Source organism: Pseudorca crassidens, chromosome 11 (genome assembly GCF_039906515.1).
Source record: "Pseudorca crassidens isolate mPseCra1 chromosome 11, mPseCra1.hap1, whole genome shotgun sequence".
Lineage (NCBI taxonomy): Eukaryota > Metazoa > Chordata > Mammalia > Artiodactyla > Delphinidae > Pseudorca > Pseudorca crassidens.
The window spans coordinates 81,239,222-81,266,446 of NC_090306.1; the positions used below are offsets into that span (position 1 = coordinate 81,239,222).

General features: G+C 40.3%; 1 protein-coding gene and 1 long non-coding RNA gene across 5 annotated transcripts in view; one reads left to right on the forward strand and one right to left on the reverse strand.

The window, feature by feature from the left end:
- NTN4 (netrin 4) overlaps positions 1-14,396 on the reverse strand; it is a 107,313-nt gene extending 92,917 nt beyond the window's left edge. For 2 of the 4 annotated variants that reach the window (XM_067697592.1, XM_067697591.1), the window contains exons 1-2: positions 13,420-14,038; positions 10,053-10,582 (exon numbers count right to left, since the gene is read on the reverse strand). In XM_067697592.1, coding sequence (XP_067553693.1) covers positions 10,053-10,582; positions 13,420-13,474 — 585 coding nt within the window. In that variant the 5' untranslated portion in view covers positions 13,475-14,038. Of the gene's footprint in view, positions 1-10,052; positions 10,583-13,419; positions 14,041-14,302 lie in introns of those variants that run through there. The other 2 variants (XM_067697593.1, XM_067697594.1) reach the window with 2 other exon arrangements.
- LOC137202289 (uncharacterized) overlaps positions 13,236-27,225 on the forward strand; it is a 29,392-nt gene continuing 15,402 nt past the window's right edge. The window contains exon 1 of the long non-coding RNA XR_010932532.1: positions 13,236-13,361. This is a non-coding gene — a long non-coding RNA (uncharacterized lncRNA). The remainder of the gene's footprint in view (positions 13,362-27,225) is intronic.

The following is a 27,225-nucleotide window of genomic DNA, read 5'->3' on the forward strand; positions in this document are numbered from 1 at the left end:
GACATTTTAGATTTCATAAAGATCCTTCAGAGTGTGGTACAGAGAACAGATTGGGAAGCAAGCAAGACAGAGTAGAGAGAACCTTCAGGAGAACATTGCAATAATACATAGAAATGATTTGCACCACCATTTGTAGCTGTGGGGATGGAGAGAAGCATACGTACTCAAGAGACACTGCAGTAGCAGAATGGGACAGGCTCTGGGGACTGGCTGAGGCTGGGTGAAGGAGAGAAAAGAATCGAGAATGAATCTCAGTTTTTGCCTTGATGGGTCTTTCTGGGTTAGACAGTGATGCTGTTTGTTTAGGTCTTTATTTTCTCAGTGAGGTAAGAGGCAAACTCTGGCTGAGAGCAAGCAATGGGTGTGAGAAGGGGTTTTAGGGAGAGGAGAAGACACTTTGAAAGAGTCATTGCAGGAATGAAAGGGAGCTGACGGAAAAAGGACTTCCAGGGAAGTTTGAGGGCCAAATTCAGGCTGGAAAACATAAATCTGTAGAGGTATCTCTCAGCACAATTGTGTTATTATTTTTCCCATTAGAGTTCAGCTATTTAGCTGAAGGAGCGAGAAGGCGAACAGTAGAATTGATCTAGAATGGGGATGTGATGGACAGACAAGGGGGCAATGGAGTTGAGAGAACTGACAGAAGATTCCAGAGAGAAAATCATGGGAGCAGGCTAGGTATCATGTCCATTTTTGCAGACAAATAGATATTTGGGGGCCAAAGAAGAGATAAAAGAAGTGGTCTAATGTGACATAACTAAATTGTTAAAGAGAAGAAATAAAAATTAGAAAGAAAAATGGCCAAAAGTAACAAAGAGGATTGATAGAGCATGTGGGCAGGAGTTGACGATTACCTTTCTGTTGTTGCAAACTATACCTCTTCACTACGTCCCCTGCCCCAGAAAGGATTCCCCAGTGGGCCTATGTTCTTCTGAACTCTGGTAATCATCAGAGAGAGAGCTATTGTTACAACAGGCTGAGTGTAGTGTCCTCCCCCTTTGGGTGTGTTGGGATGGTGAACATGGGTTGTTGGAGAGTGAGGTGCCTAGTTCTTCTGACAGAGAAGTGGTTGATGTGGCCTCCATTTACTTTTGCTTTTTATTTGGAGGTGGGAGTGGAGTCAGAGGGTTATTCATTGGGACACAGGATATGAGAAAAATGTAGGCATCAATTACAAAAGGAACTGATGGAAAGCCTCAAAGACCTCAGCAAGGTCAGGTTGGCTGAAATAAAAAGAAACACAAATTCTTAATGGAGATTAAACAGTATAAGGGAGTGATTACATTTTCTCTCTTTGATTTAATTTGAAAACACTGAAACCTTTTTCAGTAGCTGCCGAAAGACAGAGTGTTAGCACAGATGATGTCATGCAGAAGGCATTTGAATGTTTTTCATACTTTTTTTGTTTTGTTTTAGGAACTGTGATTATGAAGTGTAAAGTAACATCGGCAAACATAGCTGATGCCTTGAAAGACTTCTGCTCCTGTCAGTTACAGGAAAGTTAGGAAGACGAGTGAAATAGGACATAGAAAGAGGGTTGGTGTTTTGTTTTTGTTTGTTTGTTAACAAGACAAACTATCCAGGAAAAGAGCTTGTTTCTTAGAGATAAAGTGAGATGTGTACAAAATGCCCAACATAATAGAAACTGGCACATTATACTGTGATCTCTAAATGATGCTTTTCTCTTCTCCTCCTTAATAGAACAACTAAACATTAATACATAAGCATTAATAAAAACATTAATATTTTTCAAGATTGTGAAAATGTAAATACTTCTACATAAACGGGATTAACTGCACAGCACCCTTGCCTTAGGTAGATGTTCTCCATCACATTTTGCAAATTAAATTTCACAACCCACTAAGCAGAAAAAATGTGTACAATGCTATATTTTAATTTCATTTCCAATACTGTAATAGCTCAGGGGCATTTAAAAAATGCCTTTTAAAAAAAATCATTCCAAAAAATTGCTCCTATAGCTGGAATTGTGGGTCAAAAAAAGATTAAAAGTTGGATGGGTCAAGATAAAATGGAATGTGAGGCCCTTAAAATCTGAAAGCACCTAAAATCAACATTTCTCTTTCAGCATGATATTTTCAAGGGTTATCATTCTCCTTCAATACTGTTCCCTCTCCCTTTTCTATCATCATTTATTACCTGCTCAGTGCTTTCCCTTCTCCTCATTTGTTTCGGTTCATCTTTTGAAAACCTAAAGTTGCAGTTCTCATGCCTTCCCTCTGACTTTTCATTTTAGATTTGTACCCTCTGTTTCGACTGTAGCAAGTCAATGTTATTCGAATTCATGTTGTTGCTTAATTAAACAACCATTTAATTACCAACCCGCAGATTGGTAAGACTGGTTCTTGTATAAGCCTGGGCAGTTCCAAGCGTTTATGGTAATGGCAGCATCAGTGGACTTAACTTTGATCCTCTCCTGGGCTCAGTTCTTGGACTTTCCTCTTTTCTATCCACACCCATTCCCTTGATGATCTCATCCAGTTTCATGGCTTTAAACATCATCTCTGCACTGATGACTCCCAAGTTTATATATTTAGTCCAGAACCCTCCTCCTAACTTTAAACTCACAGATCCAACTGCCTACTCGGTATTTCCACTTGGATGTCTCACAGGCAACTCATACCTAACGTGTCCACATATAAGCTCCTGGCATTCCTCTCCAAATCTGTCCCCTCTAGAGTCTTCTTCATCTCAGTAATTGGCCATCCCATTCTTCCAGGTGCTCAGGCTAAAAACATGCTTACTTCTCTCTTTCTCTCATACCCTGCATCCAACCTGTCAGCAAATGCTGTTGGCTTTTATCCATAAAACCGATCCAGAACTCAACAGCTTTTTACCATTTCCACTGCTACCTTCTGTCCAGGCACCATCAGATCTAGCCTGAATTACTGCAACAGCGTTCTAGCTGGTCTCCCTGCTTCCCCCTTTGGTCTTTCCTTAACACACAAACCAGAGAAATCCTATTAAAAATAAATTGATCATATTGCCCCTCTGCTCAAGACTCCACTGGCTTCCAGTATCATTCAGAGTAAAACTCAATGACTATAATAACTTATTGTCCAAACTGGGATCTCTTTGAGAGTGAAAGGGGATGCTACAAATAATGAACAGGATTTAAGTGATCTAGGTGTAAATTTGGGCCATCCTGGGCACCTGTTTATCAGACTCCACATAATCTCCCACACCTCCCCGTTATCCCTCTGACCTCTGACCTCACCTGTTATACTACACCTCAACCCCTCTGCTTCAGCACCAGCCTCTTCACAGTCCTATCAGTAGGAGGCAGACTTCCTCAGGGCCTTTGCTCTTCCCCTAGACATGCCCATGACTCATTTCTGCTTCCCTTCAGTTCCTAATTTAAAAGTCACAGTGAGGCTTTCCCTGGGAGCTCTGTCTAAACATTTAAAACCCCCTTCCTACTTCCTAGCCCCCTTCCCTGCTTTTTTTTTTTTCTTTCTTAATTTACACTGATTATTGATACTATCTAACATTCCATATATTTTACTTACTTAACTTGTTTAGCACCTTACATTTAGAATGTAATCTCAGGGGCAGCAGTTTTTGACTTTTTGCTGTGTGTCCGCAACTCCTAAAATAGTTGGCACATAGGAGACACTATATAAATATTTGTAAGAAGAATGAACGAATCATGACTAGTTTGAAAGGATACTTAGGAGTCGTGTAACATCCAACACAATTAGTCAACAGTATTATCATTTTACAGTTATTTTCCTATAATTCAGTTCAGCACCAGCCCCCTCGCTGTCCTGAAGTATTCTCCACATGTACTCTGGACATTCATGCCCTGTGGGGATCTGTGCTAGGTTCAGAGGTTGGGGGCCTGGGAGCCACAGAGTGAATACAAGGAGAGAGGAGACAAAGTTCCTCACGAAGTGACCACTGTAGGAATAGAAGAGACGGGGGACATGATATTATAGTTACATGTGAGTGACCAGGGTGCATGGGAGTGCAGACCAGAGAGACATTACGTTCAGTGACTTTTCAGACAATTCTGATTACTGATCAGAAGCAACAACTTCCATATTCTCTGGCATGATTCATTTTCCTCATCTTCCAGAGCCCCCAACCTCTAATACTCCCAGCCTGGTTTATGTTCTCCGCTCCTTGGTAGGAAGTTACCTTGTATGCCCAGATATACCTGACCTCCAGGTGTCTGTTCCTCATTGTCTGGCCTTAATTTTTCAATATGAATCATCAGTTACTAACGCAGCATTTTGCAATCTGATCTCTCAAAGTTTCCAGAAAATTACAACCAAATACTGGCAAAGTTAAACCATCAAGTAGAACAAATACGAAGCAAGCAGATGCTAAACAGATTTTTTTAATAGCTAGAAAGAAGGTATTTGGTGGGGGGGTATTCACCCATTGAAATCAATAAGTCAAAGTTTATTGATTTAATTTCTGGGTTTGTTCGAATTTTTAATGTAGCTCCTTTGAATAATTTTATTTGATAACCATCCTGTGGGTTTTCCTTAAACTAAAGCCATTTTTTAAAATGTGCTGTTGTAAGTCTCTAGCCTCACCCCTACAGGAAGGGAGTAGCCCCAGGGTGTGGATAATTGAAACACTCTAAACAAATATATACAACATTTTATTTTCAAAAAAGTTCAACAAAATTGTAGCTGAGAATATGCTTCAAAGCATAACATTAATAACTTAGAAGAATTACTTAAAGCGGTTACCAACTAGATAAAAAGTATTTCCCTTCCACCCAACAAACAAATCAATCAAATAAAAAGTATGCTAAATGGTACTGAAGAACTGTAATGCTCATTCCCATATAGTTTATTTTAAATGATCTTGGGTAACATTAAGTGCAAAGAATCTTTACTTGTTATTTTTCTATCTAATGTAAAAAAAATTAACTTTATTATGCAAAGTTCACAAACCCATATTACAAATTATCAATTAAACTGTAAGTTTTACAGTTTCATAATTACCAGAGCAATTTAGTTTTAGTTTTGTTTTGTTTTTAATTTTGGAGTTATAATAAAACCTAATCATATAAATAATTTTAAAGCAAGCTAATCATCCCAGCTCTGGCACAGGTTAGCTCATTACTTACTTACTCTGACCAAGTTACTCTGACTCACTAAGTCTCAGGTACTTTGTCTGTAAAATGGGGTCAATACTTGTACCCAACTAACAGGGTTCTTGTGAAAATAAGGCATGCAGAGGACTCTACAGAATGCCTGGCAGATGGGAAAGCTTCAGTAGATAAGAGCTGCCACTATGACTCATGACTGATGCTGCTGAAAAAAGAGGCATGAGCGCATTTCAATGACTGAAGAAAACAAGTAGCTAACCAAAGAGTAGTGTTTAGAAAGCATTTCTACTCATGTATTACTTTGTTTTATCTTTTCAGTTTAAAAATCCTAAATATTGTCTAGGACATTATACATATAAATACCTGTAAAAACCTGATTAATTTATCATTTTCTGCACATTTGTGCCATATTGACTTTATCACAAGGTATCACAAGGTATTGAAATATACTCCTTTTCAATGGCCTAAAGAGACAAACAGATACTCAGATCTTGCAAAGCACATTATTTTCACAACATACTTGGGGAATTAATCATGCACTACCTCATATTATTTAATCAATCAGTCCATAAATTATCACATGTAATCTCTCACCCACTGGACTGTAAGGATTACGAAGGAAAGGAATGTATATAGTTTTTGTATCTTTCACACTACACAGCTTGGTACAAAGGAATTTCAAACTAGGATAATGGAAACAGCACTGGGCTAGAAGTCAGGAAGTACGAATTTCAGCTGAGTAATTGTAGACAAGTCACTTAACTCTCTTCAGGCTTCAGATTACTCATCAGTCATGTGCTTTTCCATCAATGACATTCAGGTTCCTTTTCAAATGCTCTCATTTTAAGAAACACTAGCAAGAGGGATTTTTACCAGTGTTTGTCATTTTAATACACAACTTCATTTTTCCATATCAACAGGTTGAAAGAATGGGACCCTTAAGTACAGATTTTGTTCACTCAAGAAAACTTGCCAGGAACTCAGATTTCTTGTCACTGTCTGTTCCATCAAACACAAATCCTTCAACCTGTTTTAAAAACAGCAAGCCCTCCCCTGCCAGCATTCCCTATCCCCTACCCTGTTTTATTTTCTCCTTACTACCTATCACACTCTGGCATACTGTATATTTTACTTAGTTATTTGTTCTCTATCTCCCCCTTCCCCACCCCCATTCCCAGTACCATGCCAAGCACCACATCTGCCTGTGCCTTTTTTAAAAATAAAATGGAGGTATATTTGAAAATTAAGAATTGCATGTATTTAAGGTGTACAATTTGATGATTTGATATACATAAATATTGTGAAATAATCACCACTTTCAGGTTAACATTTCCATCACCTCAGATAGTCACCACTTTTCGGTATGTGTGGTGAGAATACTCCAGATCCACCCTCCTAACAATTTCAAGTACACAATAAAGTATTGTTAACTATAGTCATACTGTTGTACATTAGATCTCCAGAACTTGTTCATCTTGCATAACTGAAACTTCGTACCCCTTGAACAACACCTTCCCCATCTGTGCCTTTTACCAGGATTTTGGGAGCACTTAATACCTCCACCCCAGCATTTCCCAAGTTGTGCTCTGAGGATCTCTAGAGTTCTGAAAGATAGTCATCGGAGTTCTGCAAAAAGAGGGTTGCATGGGCAAGTAAGTTTGGGGATGTCCCATCCTATACTTCCCACTTGGAGACAGAGGACACATAATGAGAATATTTATATACTTATAAATGTCTAATTTTGTTAAACCCAGGCAGTGTTTCCCAATCTGGTTTGGCCATGGAGACTTTCATTCCCAGAACACCACTGACATCTCAGAGGACATTCCTGCTCAGGAGAAAGCCATCTGGCAAATTCTTTTTCACCTTCATGTCACATCCAAATGAATAGCAAATGTGAGAGAGTGAGCGAGGAGAAAGGCAGATAGCTCTTTGCTAGCAATTCTTAGAGGTAATGGAGAGAGAACATGGTTTTCTGAAACAAATACTACACTTAAAGTCAGAAGACTTGTGATTTAGTCCTAGCGCTGCCACATAACTAACTAACTGTATGTCGTTGGGCAAATCGCCCTACCTCTGAGCCTATCTCCTCTCCTGTAAAGGAGACACATTTTAGGATAACCATATCCTATTCTTTGAAACTGCTGACCAGTTTAGAAAGTTTCTGTGTAGTAGATTTGACTTGGATTTAAAAAGTATTTAAATTTAAAAATTATTCTTGGATTTAAAAAGTATTCTTCTGGGTGGATTTTTCGGGCCTATATTTTTAAAGTCCTTTTTCAGATGACTGGTGCCTCCAACTCTGAAGATGGGCATATCTGATTTCTTAGACATGAAACTACAGGACTCTCTAGGGCCCTAAAAGCCCAAAGAAATATTTTAGAATGAATAATGGAAACAAATTAAGTCTGGGATATATTTATGTTAGTCTGAGTAGTAGGATAATACCTAGAGAAAGCCTGAGAAGTCTTATATAGAATGGAGGAAGATACAGGTCTATAGTATTATAAATAAGGAGTAAATGAAATTTGAGACTACTTATTTGATGCTAGATTAATTGGCTTATTTTTCTGATCACTCAGTTTTCAAAGAGAGTGATTGAGGATACAGGGTTGTACTGAAAAATTAATTTGTAGCTCAGCACTAATTTATATTCCAAAGCAACATGCGAGAGGTAGATAATAATCATTTCCTAGGGGGCTTCCTCTGGTCCTTACCTTTGAGGAAGACTCTCTTCTACTCTCTAACTCAGGAGGGAAAGATTCATTCTCAAACCTGTCTCTGAAGGGAAGAAATTCTATGATGGTTTAATGTACACTTGCAAATAATGCTCTAGAGAGAACTAGGTGGCCCTTGATGTTTTTCTTGCCGTTGAAATATGTCTGCTGAAATAACAACTACAGTAAAAAAAATTTTTTTAACTGGATATAAAAGGTGACTGCACATTGAAAGATCTATCTAACGTAAATTTTAGTCTCTGCTTGAAATTTGATGTAAGCGTTGATGACAATAAGTAGTTTGGCTTTAAAGAAGACAAGATTTTGCTCTGCTATAGGTTAAATAAATGTTCCTTTAGTCATCTCTAAGTAATTGCTGGGCCATTGTAATACATTCAATATGATATTTGCTAAGCAAGCATGCCTGCCATCTGGTTACTGAAACTCTATTTTTGCTACTTCATAGGTACACATGGCCCAGTAGCACTGAGATGCAGGCAACTGATAGGAGCCTGTGGATCAATTCCAAAGCAATTTGAGAGTTCAAGCCATTCATTTGTTTGCAACACAAAGCGTTCTCCACGGAAGAAAACAATGAGTCTAACTTATCTGTCTCTTTCCTGTCCTGGTATCTTTAAAAATGTCCATCATGACAGGGTGCATGCAGGTTTACAATATTAAGCCAACTTTAGAGAAGAATGGAAAGAAGACTAAGAATGGAAAATAGTCTGTGTGCTGCTTGTACCACATCCTGCTCGGCTCTGGTGCCAGCAACTCTGTTCCTGGTCTGGGGAGTGTCCACAGAAGAAGAAGTAGCTGGGTAACATGGCAAAAGTCCATATGGGTCTGTGGTAGGAGGGAGAAGAAGTTTCCAAACCAGTCCTTCCATCAAGTCCCTGGCAAGCACCCCTGTCCCCCAAACCAAAGACAGAATTAGCAGCACTGAGTACAATGCCTGACACACATAGTAGGGGCTCAATGAATGTTTACTAAATATAATCATCTGGGAAGCCTGTGAACAGTAATATAAATGACTGCTAGAAGAATGATTATGTTAGTCTCTGAAGCCATTGTAATACATGCATTGGATATATGCTTAACACCTGGTCCAGGCTTTCTCGACTTTGACACTATTGACATTTTGAGCTAACAATTCTTTGTTGGGAACAGGAGTGGGAGGGATGCTATCTTGCCCACTGTAGGAGGCTTAGTGGCATCCCTGGCCTCCATCCACTAGATGCCAACAGTGTCCCTCTCCCCAGCAAAAATGTCCCCCTCGTGATGGGGGGGTAACAAAATCACTCCTTGTTGAGAACCACTTATCTACTCTGTGTGTTTGTGTCATGTACTAGAATTAGAAATACTATACTCTCTCTTCTCTTTTTTCCTGCATTGATATTTCTTGATCTACACGTTGAAGGTATTTTATTCTTTTAATCTGCTTTCTCTCAATTGCCTCTAAATTCCATGTTTTCACATATCTCAGTGGGGGAGGGCTTTCTAGGTACATCTGTACAAGTTAAAAAAGACATGTTTCCCCCTTAGGAGAGGGGAAATATGAAACAAAGAGTAAACATTCCATACAGAAATTGGACTAGTAGCTAAGGAGGCTGTTTTGCAGAATGATATTGAGATGGTCTTGCGCCCAGGATAGACCCCAGACTCTAAGCTGCAACTATTGTGTATGTGTGTCCAAAAAGAGTTTCTGCATCTTAAAAGAAACTACCTTCATTTGTTTGCTATGCACTCTTGCAATCTTACCAGTAAAACTTCTCTGTTATATAAAAGTATCCTTCTGACAAACATATTTTTTTCTCCCTTGGTTTTGTTTTTATTTACTTCCTATTTATGCTAACAGTTTCAGGAAGATACCAGCATGGGCTCCAGGAACAGGCTGTCTCAGTAACTCTTGCCTCTTCAGAAGCACAGTAATCAGTCCTGCTAACTGAAGAAATCAGTAGCCTTTTAAACCTCTAAGGCAAAATGATAATGTTGTATATTTCCTCTTTCTTAAAATGAAAAATATTAAAATCTTAGAAATCTGACTTAAACCTAGCCAGTGGGCAACCTGCTTGAAAATGATTACACATCCATGTCTAAGGGTGAGAAATAATTTAGACAAATAAAGCTCATGAAAAATTCTAATTTCACTCATGTTGCTACAAGTATACCTTCATGCTTTAAAAAAATGTGGGCTGGTAACATTTTTCTACCTTACTTACAGTGTAGAGTTAAACATGTGCCCTTACCTCTCCTCCAGTGCACGGGAAAGGATTGGAGTATCTAGAAGTGCAAATAGCTCCCTTCTTGACAACATCATCTTCCAGGCCAAATGTAGCCGGGCAATTAGTTGCAAAGTACTTGTAAGGCTTCCATGTTTTCCCAAAGTCCTGGGACCGGTCCAGCACCATGGCTGCCGGCCTAGGGGACTTGAACACCATAATCAGATGAGTGAAGTAGAATTCAGCTTCCAGGTCTAACTGGATCTTTTCTCTGTGCACATCCTCAGCAGACTGCCACCACGTGCGAGGAAACCTGAAGGATGAGTCTGCCATGGCAGCTGGCAGGTGAGCCAGGTGAGGCTGGGCAGCACTGCATTTGTCACATTTGGGCTGCTGACAAGTCAGATCAGTGTTCTCACTATAGAAGCAGTACAGTTCAGTGGCGTTCTGACCACAGGTGGTGTCTGCCCAGAGTTTTCTTCCTAAAGCCAAATTTCCCATGCGAGGGTTACAGGCTTTTTCACAGCGGGAACTCACTCCAGCCACTCCACTCAGTCCTAGAGATGGGAGAGCATATGTTATTCAAGACAAACCCATCTGGAAACTTCTTTTGTCCACCTAGTCCATCTTCAACAGTCGAGTTATCCCCATATTGCCCCAAGGCTTTCAGTAAAGAGGAAATGCTACCGAATTTGAGCATGAATACTGTTCTGCATTTATACTATTGGCATATGCAAGTGTGTGAATGTGCATGTGTGTGTGTGAGTGTGTGCCTGCCTGCCCGTTTCATGTAAAATTCCCATAGAAGAAAATAAAATCAGTTTGGGTAAAGGGCAAGAGGAAGGAAAGTGGAAACATTGGGTAAAGATAATGGGACTGCTTTCTAACAGTCTCTATTTTTGAAATACACTCATTTGCTTTTGAAGTCATGACATAAATAATACCAAAAACCAACAATGTTTTTAAGATCACTCAATTTAGTCTTTCAGATATAATTTGAGTCTTTAGCATTATCTAACATGTTTATGAGAATGCATTAAGGAGGAAATGTAGAATTCTACTATATTTTTAAGACGAAAACATGAAAGGACCAATTCCCTAAGAAAATCAATATGAGGTATTGGTATACAATGGGATCTCATTTAGGGATACAAAGCTAGAGACCACTGGAGCCAAGATGTGCAATATCTATTTTTAATATCAAGTAAATGTAAGTAAGAAAAAACCCTCTAAACTGCCAAATGACAGAAAAGCTTATTTGACACCCTCTCTGCCTCTTGAGTGCTTCTACCTATGACAGGTTCTACAGTAGTTACCTGTTTGCTTAACAGGAGAATGTTTACAGTCTGGCAGCCACTAACAGGACCTTTAAACATAATCTGTGAACTAAAACACCTTCCTAAAGAAACATGCGCTTCCACCCAAACAAAGGTCCAACAGACTTTAATGTTTCAAAATTACTTAAAATGATAAACATTATACACCTACTAACATCCTGACTACATAATATAATCCTTAATTTGGGCTTGTCATTTTAATTATGAATACCTGAAGCAAAATTATCTATTTTAAAAGTTAAAACAGAGAGGGAAAAAAAGGAAAAAGAAGTCAAACCCCAAATTCCGGCTAATTGAACGTTTCTGCTTCTTAAGAGGGAGCATCTCTGAATCGTTATCACTATACTGTTGGAGAAGCCAAATGACAGCTTAGACCAAAAGAGAGACATTTCACACACTCAACTGACTATCACGAGCCTCACGAGCCTTATGGTTCTTTGCAACCATAAGAAAGGGCTTCCTTAGGCATATTTTTTAAATGTCAAATTCAAGTGTGCGTTATGCCTGGACTCTGTTTGCCACTTTTCTGATTAGCTGGGGCAACAGTTGCTTGTGGCCAGGATCACCCAAACACACAGTGTGCTATGACTCACCTGTAAAGCATTTCAGGGAAAATCATATACTGCCCGTACAAGTATTTTTGACTTGAAACACTTGCCTTGTGATATTTATTTACAACCTCTTGATTGCTTGCATGTTTTTGCCATAACACGGTTTGAAAAGGGAAAGGTTTATTAAAGTTCACCTTGTGGCTGGGGCACCATGCATAACAGCATGCAGGGGTGCATAAGTAGCAAGAATTAAAGTAAAAGCTTAGACCTTTAACGGCTCCTTGGGAAAAGTACTGAATAATTTTAGATGTCCCCACCCCAAACTAGGAAGAAATTCAGAAAAGACTGGAGCCAGATAAATAATCGGTGGACACAATACTTAGAGATCCCTAAAGAAGTGACCATCCAAGTATAGCAAGGATGCTCCTAAGAGTCCGACGCGTTTGGGATGCAGACTCCAAGCCTGGCTTTTACTTCATGCTAGCGTCTCTGGGGGCTGAGTGGATGAAACCGAAGGGAAGGGAGAAGTGTGCCAGTGCTCTCTCTCCACCAGTCCGTCCCTCCAGCCCACACTCCCCTTTCTGGAGCAAGCGAGATGCGTTTGAGAGACCAAGTGGCCAAAGAGTCCCTCACTTTCTTTCCCCCTTACACCCTGAACCGCACTTACGCCTAGCTGGAAACCAGGTGACCTGCAAAAGGAGGGAGAGGAGCAAAAGGGGTTCCCAAATTTAGAAACGGCAAGCTAGGAACGGGTGGCCAAGGGCAACCCAAGGCAGCCGGGACGGGAGTGGGAGGGAGAGCGCATCTGACGACGCCTCTATCGGTCGTCCAGTTACCGAGACAGGAAGCAGACCCGCCTCCGACCTCCCGCGGAGCCTCGGCCAGGGTACCAATTCCCCAAGGGCGGCAGGCCGGCTCCGTGCAACCCGGGGCGATCACTACCTATCGTCCCAGCCCGGGGTCTCACTGAGTTCTAGCCACTGCCCAGGGAGAGGCCACTCACCCCGCCCCAGGTGTCCCTACCTGGCTCCCTAGTACCCAGCATGAGGTCGGGGACAACGGCGATCGCTCGCAACAAGAGAGCGGCCCCGGCCCACGCGCGCCCAGGGTCGCTGGGCCACCCCTCCCCATCATTCCTCAGGCCATGAAGTGCCGGGGGATGGCGAGCTTGGTCCTTTGTTCCCTCACAAAATGGAAAGGCAGTTTTTTACAAGTCCAAACCGAGAAAAAAAAACCAAGGTCGCGCTGTCTCCGGCAGGGCGCACCCAGGATATCGGGTTATCCAAAGGCATGTGTATCCCAGTTGAAAAAAAAAAAAAAAAGAAATCAGTAGTATTTTAAACTGCTGAGACCCGGGGAAAGGAGGCGGAACATGGCCACTCATTTCATCCTTGGGAGCTGAGCTCTGCGCTCTCAACCTGCACTCGCCTGCACCCCCGAGTTCTGAGGTGGGGCACACAAGGGGCGAAGGAAGGGGGTTGGGGGCCCGGCAGCGTCACCACCCACCTGCGGCCACCGCGGAGCAGCCCCAGAGCAGCAGCAGCCGCGCGCAGCTCCCCATGGCCGGGAGGAGCCGGGAGGACCCGGGCCGGGCGGGTGCGGGAGGGAGTCGAGCCCTCGCGGCCGCGGGATGAAGCGCCAGCAGTCCTCGGGAGGAACCGGGCTCTTTATTTCTTCCTCCTTCTAGGGCGCCAGGCTCGGTCAGTGGGCGCCGGCGGCGGGGAGCTCCGGGCTGGGGCCGCGCCGGGCGGTGGGGTGACCCTCGCGCACCGGCCTGGAGGGGCGCGGGCACCTCGGGGGCGGCGGGAGCCCCGGCACCATAGCCCGCCTGGCCACGCTGCCCCGCGGAGCGGTCCTGCGAGCTCCTCCGCCGCTAGCCCGGGGCTCGGCGCCCGCAGCAGCCGCTGAACTTTGCGAGACCTTTCACTTCCCGGCCGCCTCCGCCGCCGCCGCCACCGCCTCCTGGGCGTCCTCCTCCGCTTTTACCACGTCCTCTTGCTGCTGCGTCTCGGTCCCGTCCTTCTCCATGGGCAGTTCCATGGGATGCATTTTTATTGCACCGACACCGCGGCGCTCCGGTGCCAGCCCTCCTCCCCTCGCACCTCCACCCCTTCCTCCCGCCCGCCCCCCGCGCTCGCTTGACAGCCCGGGCGCAGTAGCCCTCGCGGTCGGGTCGCCGCCGCCGCCCGGGGAGGGATCCTCTCGCCCGACCAGCCGCCCCCGCTGCCTCGCTGCCAGCTCCACCCGCCCGCCTCAGCCCCCGCGCGCGTCCGTCACCTCGCACCCCAGCTTCTCTCGTGCCCCTCCCGTCTCTTGCCCTGCATCTCCCTGTGTGACCCCCCTGGTGCCCTCCAGCACCCACAGGCCTCCTCTGGAAGCAGTCTCCCACCTTCTCCCGGAACATTCCAGAGAGCAGTTGACTCCCTCTTGATCAGGTCAGGGCATGCCAAGGGGCTTAAAAAACCGCGAAACAGGCTAGCTCCTACTTCCTACATCCCCCAACAAAAACAAGCCCTCCTCTTCTCCCGCCACCCCTTCTCCCAGAGTCTAACGACCCAGGGATGGAACCCCTGATCCAGTCCGGGGTCAAGGGCAAGGGAGAGCTCATTAACTGCTAAGTGGCATTCGCCGCTTCTCTGCTGACTTTCGGGGGGTGGGGGAGGGCATCCTGGCTAAACAATCAATGCTTACTTCATCCGAGGTGTATCTGTTTTGATGTAAAACGTGTTCCCTAATTCAAACTCAAGGTGCTAAAAGAAAAGGGTCACAGGATTAGCTAGTACCCAGTTTAAGAACATCCTTGTCTAGGGGCAGGGGCACGACAAAGACAACCTCTTTGGTCCTTCCAAGCACTCTCTCTCCAGTTGTGCTGCGAAACAATAATGTTGTGTAATAACGTATGGGGAACAATTTAGTAGCGACGGCAAGCAGCTAATTGTGGATAGGATTGCTCAGGGCTGCTGCTTATGGAAGACGATTACACAGCCCTTGAGTCTGGGACTTTTGCAGGTTCTGTGAAGATATAATTCTACGTACACATCCAGGGAAATTGGTTAAAGTTAAGTAGAAAGCAATTTTTTATTGCAGTGTTCATTTTGTGCCTTTAAATATTTTCCAGAAAATTATCTACTTTACAGATACCATTCAGTTGTGTGTGTTACTGATGACGACAGTTCAGAGCTCTGGGACATATGTAGATATTATTTATGACTCAGCTGGGGACACGTAAGAAGTTTATATCTCCCAGGAGGGACTGGGGCAAGGTCAGCATCATCCATTTGGGAGACATTAAAATTATTCTGGCCAACACTGGGAAGTGGCAAAAGGTGTGGAACAGCAATTTATGTAACACTTTAGAAAATAAACCCTTTGAATTTTTCAAATATTGGTAGTGTTAGGGCTTTCTTCATATCTTATAGACATGTTCCCGATGAAGTCAGTGAAATACGTCCCCAAATTATTTTGCTTACCAAATAAATGATAGGAAATTATAACAACCAAAGGCTCTAAGCACCAATATTAACCTAATTAACAAAGCAAATCTTTAAAAAAAAGAAAGAAAATGCACTTTTATTATTAACTTCTGATTCTACTATATTGAGGCAGAAGTACTCCATTTCTCATTACAAGTGTTAGGGGCATAATATCTGCACCAATCCTGCCTTGATAATATACTTCCTTGATTGCTCTGTAACTGGTTCCTGTTTCCTTTAACAAGAGAGTAAATGCCTTAATGGTCAAGCAGTCTTTTATACTTAGTCTATATAAAACATTATTATGTTTTTCTTTTATTCGTAACTGAGAACACCTGCTAGATATATAGTAAATTTTCATTAAATGTTTTTGACTGAGTAATGTTAAAATTATTACTATATACTAAGAGCAGGGATTAAGAAGAAAACCAGTGAAATCAGAATGATTCTCCATAGTCTAAAGAAATCTGTATGTTTATACCAAGATGAAGCAGCTCAGGAGAGAAGTAATTAGCATTCTAATAAAGTTCATTTGGTGGTATAGTCTAATTTAGTTATAAATTTTATTTTCATTTAAAAATTTTGTTTTTCTTTTTTTCTATTTTCATTTTGAAGAAACTATACAGGAAAAGTTTACCTACCTAAGGAAAATCTTGCTCAGTGATCAGCATATATTGCCTATGATTAAGTGTTTTTGAAAATTTTAGTAATGAGTTTAGAATTTTTTTAAAAAATTATGAATTAGTAGGAAGCTTAGCATGGAATTTTGATAACCAGTTTTCAGAAGCCACATAATTGACAAATCTAGACTACTCCTGAGAACTTGAAAGAAAGATAAAAGGGCCTTTAAGAACTAAAATAGATGGCAAAAAGTCCATGCACCAAAGACCTTACTCACAGGAGAGCTCTTTAGGTCTTCACTTAAATTATTCATGCAATGTTAATAAGTTTGGTTATGCTGTTATCCTAGACCATAGCATATTAGAAGTAACAAAGTAGAATGAAGCAGAATCCTGTTAAAACAAGGAATGAGTTGCAAAGTGGTAAGAAAAAAGTAGCCATAAGGACCAAAAACCCCACAGCCATCTGAAGACTTTTAGTTTAGAGGCAAAGCACCAAAAGGCTGCAAAGGTATCATTCGAGTATAACTTAGTACAGTAAATGAGGTTTCTAATGGATCATGGGATTATTTTAGCATCAAAAGGAACCTTAGGGGTCTTTGAGGCCAACTTCTTACCCCATCGTGAATTCTCTCCACAAAATCTCTGTCCAATGGTCATCCAGTTTCTGTTCTAGAAATCTCAGTAAACAAAAGCAGCCCTTTTCATTTTTGGTACTATTTTGTTTAACTGTGACATCTTTCTTCTTAAAATTCTTCCTATGTTTATAGTTTAGTTGTCTGCAACAATACAGAATAGGTCCAATCTCTTTTCTAATAGGTATTTGAAAATTTGAAGTCAAGTTTTATTGCTCCTCCTAACTATTCTCTTCTTCAAGTGTTTAATTGCCCATGTAGCATGATTTCCAAACCTTTAACTATCTTATTCACCCCTCTTCAGATATACTACAGTTTGTCAATGTTGCTTTTATACTTTGCATCTAGAACTCAACTCCAGGTTTGTCTGAATCGGTGTGGAATAAAACTGAACTAGTAGTTCCTTTAACTTAGGTCTAGGGCTTATATTTCATTAGCCTAAAAATGTATTAGAAGCTTTATGATGTCAGCTGATATTATGCTTGAAGCAAACTAAAATCCCCTTTTTATATACTGCTGTCTTAAAGAGTCATTAATAAAACATAAAACATGTTTTGTTTAACCAGAAGGAAAGAGTTCCACTAAAATACACTGCAGATAGCAAGCATTCAATAAATATTAAGGAAAAAAAGCAACAAATTCAAATTGCTAAATTTGAAAAATGGTTAAATTCTTAAAAGGAAACTGTTACTCCTGAATGGGATAAGTATCTATTTTCTATAAAAATCATCACTTCTATGGAAAATTTGATTCAATAACACAGTATACATTGGTATTACTATACATTTCCAAGGAAAGGAGGGACTTTGAAATAGTGATATTTTTAGTATACCTACTATCTTTCCTCCATGGAACTATAAACAGTATCTCATTTATCCTGGAAGCATCAATGTGTGGGAAGGAACAGGTATAATTTTGCACATTTTCAGAGAGAGAAAATGATATGAAAGATATAAATGCCAAATTAAGATCATCCAATAAATATACACCAGAGATAGGACATGGGTTTCCAGATTTGTTTGTTTGTTTTCATCATTGCTTATCCATCAATTTTCCGTGAATACAATCTTCTCTTTTTGAACTAGAAGACTTTTAGGAGACAATGAAATGGAGAATTGTTTCCATTGAAATAATCCTATATTTTGTTTTCTACCTGGTCTATGCCCTTCAAATGCCCTTTAAAAACACCGTCCTGGGAATTTCCTTAAGCTTTAATCTAAGCCTCCTGCCACTGGCACTGTGTTTCTTATTTCATCTGCTTCCTGGCTACAGCTGCTCATTCCTAGGAAGGGAGTAAGAGCCTTTGAAAACACATGTGCTCTTCCAGGAAGGTAAGCAGTACTTTCCTTAAAAAAAAAAAAATGCACACATGTTCTCTCATGTTCAAATTAATTATATGGAGTCTAGAAAGTTCAAATAAACAAGAACAGTTCTGTTGTTGTTACAGAGATAGCTACTCTGGACAACACTGTATTGGCACGAATTTTAAACATTTTCTCTTCAAAATAGCTCTTAGCTAAAACTTTCTATACATATTTCTATTTCTGACATTAATGAAAAGATGCTCAGAGACAAATAACTACTTTTTTAAACGTAGGGAAATAGATAAAGAAACAGCTACCAAAGGCCTCATGAGGATGAAAGAACAGTAAGCAATATGGGTAATTTCTCTTATTTATATCTTTTATATAGCAGTATAGTAATTAGGAGCATGGACAATGGGGTCTGACTCCCCAGATTTTAAGCCTGGCTCTGCCACCTGCTAGCTGTGTGAGTGTGGGCAAGTTATTTAACCTCTTGGTGCAACCATTTCCTTATTTGCTGTATGGAAATAATAACAGTATCTAATTAATAAGGTTATTATGAATATTAAATGAGTTTATATTTATGAAATGGTAGAAAAGAGCAAGACACATTGGAAGCACTTTAAGTTTTGTTAAATACATAATATAGTAAACTACAAATCCATCAAGTACATACAGTCTCTTTTGACCTGCCCTAGAATTCCATCTTCAAGTTATATATGTATATTTAATAGGCAGAAATGAAATCGTTGCCCTGGCTTAATTTTAAGTGCTGTTTTAGCTGTGTAAAAGGCATTGCACAGGAGGTGAAAGTATGAAGCAACAAATCTTTTTTAACTAGAGGGAAAGAGGGATTGGCACTGATGGAGCAGCTGCAATTTACCAGGCACAATGTTGAATACTTCGTAATTCTCACAGCAACTGTATATGGTTAGGTTGTCAACCACTTGATGAGAAAACTGAAGCTCAGAGAAGTTAAATATCTGAGCCAAGTTCAAACAGCTAAGTAAACTGACAATGCAGGATTTGAACCCCCAGTGTGTCTGACTTTAAGCACAGTATTCTTTCCGTTTCCTCTTTCAAGAGAGGTGGCATAACAAGGCAGTTAAAGAAAGTGTGTGAGACTAGATTGCCAATTTCCTCATTGGTAAAAACACTCATAGAATATTTCCTACCTTAACAATTACCGTTGAAGCCACTGAGCCATGGATTTAACTACCACCTACCTTGTTTACTCCCTAACGTCACTCGTGGGCCTCAGCGCTGTCAATGGACACCTCCACGTAGACATCTCAAATTCAACACATTTAAAACTAAACTCACTATCTTTCTCCCCTAGCAGGTTACTCCTCCTGTGTTTACTATCTTAGTAGAAGGTCACAGCTATCCATCTACTGGATCAACACAAATGAGTAGTATTTTCCAAACTTCTGCAGAATACTCATGCTCGGTGAGATATACTAAGTGTTCTGAGGAAAAACAGTTCTATTGTCAAATGATATCAATATTAGTTCAAACAAAATTAAATAGGACTTAGCACCTTTCCTATGCTAAGTTCATTGCCAATCTTTAAGAAATGCACATAACATTATATTACATAGGATTGCATTCAGTTGCGTGGACTCAACTCACTAGCTTAACCAAATTGAGATTGATTTTCTTCCCATGACAGGAAGTCAGGAGGTAGACAGTCCAGAACAAGTGCAGCTGCTCAAGGAAGTCATCAGGACTTGCGTGGCTTTCTTCTTCATGGTCACAAGAAGGCTATTCCACCTCCAGGACTTGTATCCCCCTTCTAGGCAAGAGAAATGGAACAGAGAAAAGGAAAAAGAATGTACACCATCTGAGTCTTAAAAAGCTTCCCCAGCAGCCCCACCCACCTGCTTATATCTAATTTCCTGAACTGGGTTATGTGGCCTTTCCAGACCCTGAGGAAGTCTGAAGAGGTGAATATTTTAACTGGGCACATTGCCACCCTTAAAAAATCAGGCTGCTTCTATTAGAAGGAAGAGGAGATTGAATGTCAAGTAGACGTACTGTGTATGTCATCAAATTGTTAGTAATATTTCACTAGTGTATCTGGCCCAAGCACCTATTAACATATTTCATGGCTCCACACCTTTGACAGATGGAATTCATGCTGCTTGGCACCCAAACCTGCTGTGATGTACCAGTTCCTGCCACAGGGTCTCTGGCTGCACCCAGAGTGAACTTCCTGCAGTCTCTGAGTGGGTAACGGGCTTCATGCCTCTTGTTTCTGCATGCTCTCTCCCTTCCTTTGCCTCCTCTTCTCCTGGCTAATTCTGGCAGGTCCTCGGAAATTCAGTTCAGACAATAACTACTATGACACATTTCTCTCTTGCTCTCTCCTCTTCCAGCAGGGTTAGTTGCCCCCTCTATCATCCCATGGATCACTTCATTATCCTCAATTATAGTTTTTTTCTTATATATTAAGTGGGGGAAAACAGGAAGCAAAATTATATTTATGCTTTAGTTAGAACTATGGGAAACATACATATGAAAAAGGCATGGAATGTATCAAAAATACTAGAGATGCATGTTTCTCTAGCTTCGAAACTTTCAGCAATACCATATAGTTGTTATGATCACATTTATTTTTTTTGTTTGTTTGTTTGTTTGCGGTACGCGGGCCTCTCACTGCTGTGGCCTCTCCCGTTGTGGAGCACAGGCTCCGGACGCGCAGGCTCAGCGGCCATGGCTCACGGGCCCAGCCGCTCCGCGGCACGTGCGTTCCTCCCGGCCCGGGGCATGAACCCGCGTCCCCTGCATCGGCAGGCGGACTCTCAACCACTGCGCCACCAGGGAAGCCCTGGATATTTTTTAGTACTAAACTTGGGCTGCGATTTCAAACACAAGCACTTTTCTGCATGTTTTTATTTCAAATCTCACAAGATTACAATGCAATTTAGAGGGCAAAATGGTGACATAATTTGCTTTAACCCTAAATTCAGTATAATGGACCTCATTGTAGAAGAGAGATTCAGTTACCAGGAACATCAGAGAACCTCATTAAATAATGTCGAACCATAACACCATCCTCAGAGCTCAAGGTAACAGCTTCAGGGTATTAATACATTTCGAAAGCCTATAAACTGAGCAGTAAAGGAAATTGGAAGGCTATAGCCACTCAAGGTTACAATAAAAATAATTTCATTTATGTTCCTGCAAAATTCAAAATAGCACCTCCAATGTTCTACTTTAAACCTTCTCTACTTATAAATGCTATTTACTCACAGAAATAGTGCCTATTAAACTTGAGGAATAAAGGCCTTAAAGCCAAAGTTAATACAAAATTAATATGAAAATAGTCATTGCTCTGGTGAAGTCTAAGCAATTTTTCATGTATGCAGTTAGTCTCTCTAACATAACTGTAGAAGATTCCTTCATCATAAAGGAATAGTACATCATTTTCCCACCTTCTTCCTTCCTTCAAGAATGTTTGAATGGACTTCCCTGGTGGCGCAGTGGTTAAGAATCCACCTGCCAATGCAGGGGACATGGTTTTGAGCCCTGGTCTGGGAAGATCCCACATGCTGCAGAGCAACTAAGCCCATGCGCCACAACTACGGAGGCTGCTCTCTAGAGCCCGTAAGCCACAACTACTGAGCCTGCGTACTGCAACTACTGAAGCCGGCGCGCCTAGAGCCTGTGCTCCACAACAAGAGGAGCCACTACAAGGAGAAGCCTGCACGCCGCAACCAAGAGTAGCCCCTGCTCGCCACAATGAAAAAAAAGCCTGCGCCCAGCAATGAAGGCCCAACGCAGCCAAAAATAAATAATTAAACAAATTATTAAAAAAAAAAAAGAATGTTTGAATGAAGGCAGGTTTTATTACAAACAGAAAAGAAGGAATCCTCTTTTAAAATGATAGATTATTGTTAGAATACATGATATCCCTATTATGGACAGAACTCTGCTTTTGGTAATGAAAGCATATAGAATTATATGAACACTTTTAAAGCAGTATTAGAATTTATATTAAAAAGAATCCTGAAGCAGTAGGAGATTTCTCAGTCTACTAATGACCCTATAGGAAGTTTGCTCTGAAATTATCATATTCTCTGTCTTCCTACCGACCCAACAGGAGAAAAGAAAGAGGTACAGATTACTATCTCTTACTCTGGGAAAAAAAAAATCAAAACCTGCAGACTTGAAGTAATATGTAGCTAAACAGTAGCTTTGAATTCTTTTCTCAGTCTCACTGGTGTGGTCCTGGGTATATAGTACTTTTGCTTTTTCCCATGCCTCTTTGATGCTTCTTTTGTTTATTTATTTATTTATTATTTATTTTTTTAACATCTTTATTGGAGTATAATTGCTTTACAAGGTTGTGTTAGTTTCTGCTGTATAGCAAAGTGAATCAGCTATATGCATACTTTTAAATACGTGAAGAGAGTCAAATACATTTGTGGTTTTCTAGTATGTACTTTTTTTGTATACAAAAGGATATTTAATGGCCCCTCTATGGACTCAAAATATCCTGCAATCAGTAAACAAATATCTTGAATATGCATGTAATCCAAAGGGATCCGTAAATAGAAAAAAAAAAATTCCCTATGCAAATTTGGATGAACCTGTCCTAATGTGCTTACTCTCGATGGGACATTGTTTTTTAAACTATTATAACCGGTAACAATAGCTAGTGTTTACTGGGGACTTAAAGCACAGCAAGCCCTGTGCTAAACAGGTGACATACATTATCACCTTCAGTCCTCACAGTCACAATAGGGAGAGACCTTCAGTCATCATCCTCACTTTACAAATGAGAACTGAGACTCGCACAGCAGAGCTGAGATGGTAATCCAAACCACTGTTCTCCAAAGCCACTATGTCCATCATGGGTCTTTGGAAAATATGGAAAAGCGGCAAAAAGAGCAAACCCATCATACCAAGAAACCAGTTTTCATTTTGGTATATTTCTTTCTGATTGTATTTCTATCCATACAATTTTTGTTCCATACTCTTTCACTTATTATTATTAATTTATTAGAAATTATTTCAAAATATCAATTTTCATGGCCATTAACTATTCCAGTGATTGGCTATTCCTTGTTCAACTTAATGCCACACTTATTTGGACACTTGGGCTATTTTCAAATTTTTGCTATAAATAATACTTTTATAGCTATTTATGTGAATTAAATATTTTCTTAATCTGGGATTATTTGTTTATGATCATTAAAATGGAAACACCAGGTCAAATACATACATTTAAAGGCCACATTAAATACATTTAAGATCACATTGCCAAATTTATTTTCCAAAAAGATTACATCAATCTGTACAACTACCACCAATGTGGTGCCTATTTCACCTCACCCATACCAGCATTGGGTATTATACTTTAGAAATACAAATTTCCTAGTTCAGTATGTGAAAAGTGATTTTTTTATTTGCTTTTCTTTTACTGGATTATGTGCAAAATTGAACATTTTTTTCTATGCTTGCTATTCAGTTTTATTTTACCCTTTTCACTGGATTCCTAGGGTGGAAGCTTTGATTATTGTTTTTAGTTCGCTTTTTCTGATATACACATTTAATGCTATAAATTTTCCTCTAAGCAAGTTGATTTTGCTGTGTCCCACAAATTTTGATAAGTTGTACTTTTATTTTTTCTTTAATTCAAAATATCTTAAAATTTCTCTTGAGATTTCTTCTTTGGCTCATGAGTTACCTAGAGGTATGCTGTTTAATTTCCAGATATTTGGGGATTTTCCAGTTATCTTTCTGTTATTTGTTTCTACTTTAATTCATTGTGGTCTGAGAACATACCATGTTTGGTTTCTATTCTTTCAAGTTTATTAACGTGTGTCTTACAGCCCAGAATATGGTCTATCTTGGTGTATACTTATTGTGAGTCTGCTGTTGTTGGATGGAGTATTCTGTAAATGTCAACTCGATCAAATTGACTGATCTGTTCACGTCATATATACCCTTACTGTTTTCACCTTTTCCAAATTATACTCACTTAAAAAATTTTATTTGTTTATTTATTTATTTTTTATTTTTGGCTGCGTTGGGTCTTCATTGCTGTGCACGGGCCTTCTCTAATTGCGGTGAGCAGGGACTACTCTTTGTTGCGGTGTGCGGGCTTCTCATTGCAGTTGCTTCTCTTGTTTCGGAGCACGGGCTCTAGGCGCACAGGCTTCAGTACTTGTGGCACATGGGCTCAGCAGTTGTGGCTCACGGGTTCTAGAGTGCAGACTCAGTAGTTGTGCCACATGGGCTTAGTTGCCCTGCAGCATGTGGGATCTTCGCGGACCAGGGCTCAAATCCATGTCCCCTGCATTGGCAGGCAGATTCTTAACCACTGCGCCACCAGGGAAGTCCTATACTCACTTTATACAACTAGTGAACAAAACAACAGAAGAGAAAAGTAAATTAAAAAACTTAATTACACTTAAAGTTTATAATGGAGGAAACAGATTTCCATGCATGCTTTTCATGAAGTTTTTCATTTTTGCCTATTACCTCTTTCTAACAATGAAGAGGATGTATGAGAGGAAAAGCTGGGTGAGAGTGTAAGTCAGAAACACAGAAGAAAATGTTGAAAGGAAACACCAATCACGTCACTAGTCTGAGATTTTTCCGTATTCTAAATGATGGTTTCATGCCTATTGAAAAAGAAAAAGCTTATTTTATCTTTGTCTTCTTGAGAATTCATAATTTTTAATTAAAAAGTAATAACTCTTAAAAACAACATCTATAATCCATATTTTGAACTGACCCTGTTTTCACTGTAAAATACCAGAAAATCACAGTTATAGAGTCGTAAAGGTAACTGTAGTACAGAAAGTTTGACTGATTACATAGTGTTATAGTTTTAAGAGCTCCTTCAAAAGCAATCAGACTATTTGGAAAACCTCTTTCATAATATATGTGTTCTTCCTTTAAAATGTAAACACTGGGCTTCCCTGGTGGCGCAGTGGTTGAGAGTCCACCTGCTGATGCAGGAGACACGGGTTCGTGCCCCAGTCCGGGAAGATCCCACGTGCCGCGGAGCAGCTGGGCCCGTGAGCTATGGCCGCTGAGCCTGCGCATCCGGAGCCTCTGCTCCGCAACGGGAGAGGCCACAACAGTGAGAGGCCCACGTACCGCAAAAAAAAAAGTAAACACTGAGCCAATCTTAGAAGCAAACACTGACTGCATACTTATATCAAGTCAGTTGTTGCACTTTAGTTATAGCAATCCAAAAACGTGAACCATAGGTTTACTTTTTAACTCCAACCCTGTTCAAAGATCACTTATTGGCCTCTGAAGGAACAGGTGGCATGTCTGTTATAGTTTAACAAGTGGCCTTTGGGTGAGGTATAGTCATTCAGCTACCTCTGGATGCTTTGGATGCTGTCATGTGTGGCAGGGTACACTTGCTAAAACATTCTCCTCTCTAGATCTGGAAACCTAGAGTCTGTATCTTAGGCACTGGGCTGGTATTCCAGACTTCCCTTCTGAGTCATAGATGAAAAATGCCATCTTGCAACTGAGATAGCACTTCCTTTGCCAAGAAATCACATTCCTAATTTCCTAATGTTGACATTACGATCCAGTTCTTGGTATATAAGACAGCTTTTCTCTTTGCAGTGTACATATATCTGAGCATTCATCTTTCTGATAACAAACTTTACAGGGATTTTTTTTTCTATCAGAGGTACCGTTAATTATATTAGGCTCCCCAGAGAATTCCAGAATCACTTCAAATACCAGCAACTCAATTCTATTCCACTACTCACATCTGTTGAGTTGGGTTGAATTGGAATTGTGTTACATTAAAAGTTAATTTTAGGAGTATTTATGTTTTTAGGAAATTGAATTTACATTTTTATGCATATGGTATAACTCTCCATGTATTTAAGTCCTCTTTAAGGCATTTCAATAGAGTTTTATGCTTTTCTTCATAAAAATCTTGTCAATCTTTAATCAGACATTCCTAGACACTATTTTTGGTTATGTTTATAAATACCTTTTTAAAAATAATATTTTAAAAATCATTGTTGGTATAATGGTACATAACTGATTTTTTGTGTATTGATCTTATATCTAGCAACCTTACTAAATTCATAGTTCTGATATTTTTACTTTTTGGATTTTTCTGTATAAACAATCATATCATATGTGTATACACATGGTTTACTTCCAATCCTTAAAACTTTTGTTTTTCTTTGCTAACTACGCTGGCTAGAACACTTAGTACATTTTGAATAGTCACAATACTGGAAGACTGGTGATTTCCCTTATTATTTTGTGAGGTAAGCAATGTGTTTAAAAGATTTTTTTTAACCCAGCACTAGGTGTTTTGCACTGAGAGAAATCAAGTTGTCTAATCTGCCCTATTGCTAGAGTCATATCCTACCTTAATCATTTCCCATACCCTTACCTTCTTTTTCTACTAGGTGAATTGCTCTTTATACACTTTCTAAGTCCATGTTTTAAAATCACTTTTCTCATTTCCAATGGTGTATTTTTTTTGAAATTGATTGTGAAATCAATACCCTATTGAGAAATTATCTTTCTCTTTACATTCAAATTACCTCTTAATATTCATGGCTTCCAGGAAAAACTTAATTAAAAAATGAAAGTACTTTCAAAGACAATGAGATGACCATGGGTCTACCTAGCACATTAATGAAGCATTCTTTATATCTTCCTACAATATTTCCGGTACTTCCGAATGTGCAGCTTGCTTTGTTGCACAACATCAGAGGCACCATTCACATCACTGTCTCTGTGAATGGCGTTTCCTGAAATTTTCAGTGCACAACCTGCAAGGCTGATGTAGTGGCCTTGCCTGTGTGTTTCATTTTTCTGTCTAATTAGGACTGTGGGTTCTCTCTCAAGCAAGTAGTGATAATCTGCAAATGTCTGGCTCCAAAAATAACCCTAAATGTGTTTCAAAAAGATTCTTTGGCTGCAAGCAGAAAAATAGTATGTCTAGGAGATGGGTTACGATAATACAGCTTTAGTAGGGTAGCCTCTTCTTCCACCCCAAATCAGTATTGATTCAGTGTTCTTTAACTTTAGTATTATGTAATTAAGTAAATTGTCACTTCCGTTTATATAAACACACAATTAGGATGAGGTAAAAAAAAAAAGGAAAGTCGGGGCTTCCCTGGTGGCGCAGTGGTTGAGAGTCTGCCTGCCGATGCAGGGGACACGGGTTCGTGCCCCGGTCCGGGAAGATCCCACATGCCGCGGAGCGGCTGGGCCCGTGAGCCATGGCCGCTCAGCCTGCGCGTCCGGAGCCTGTGCTCCGCAACGGGAG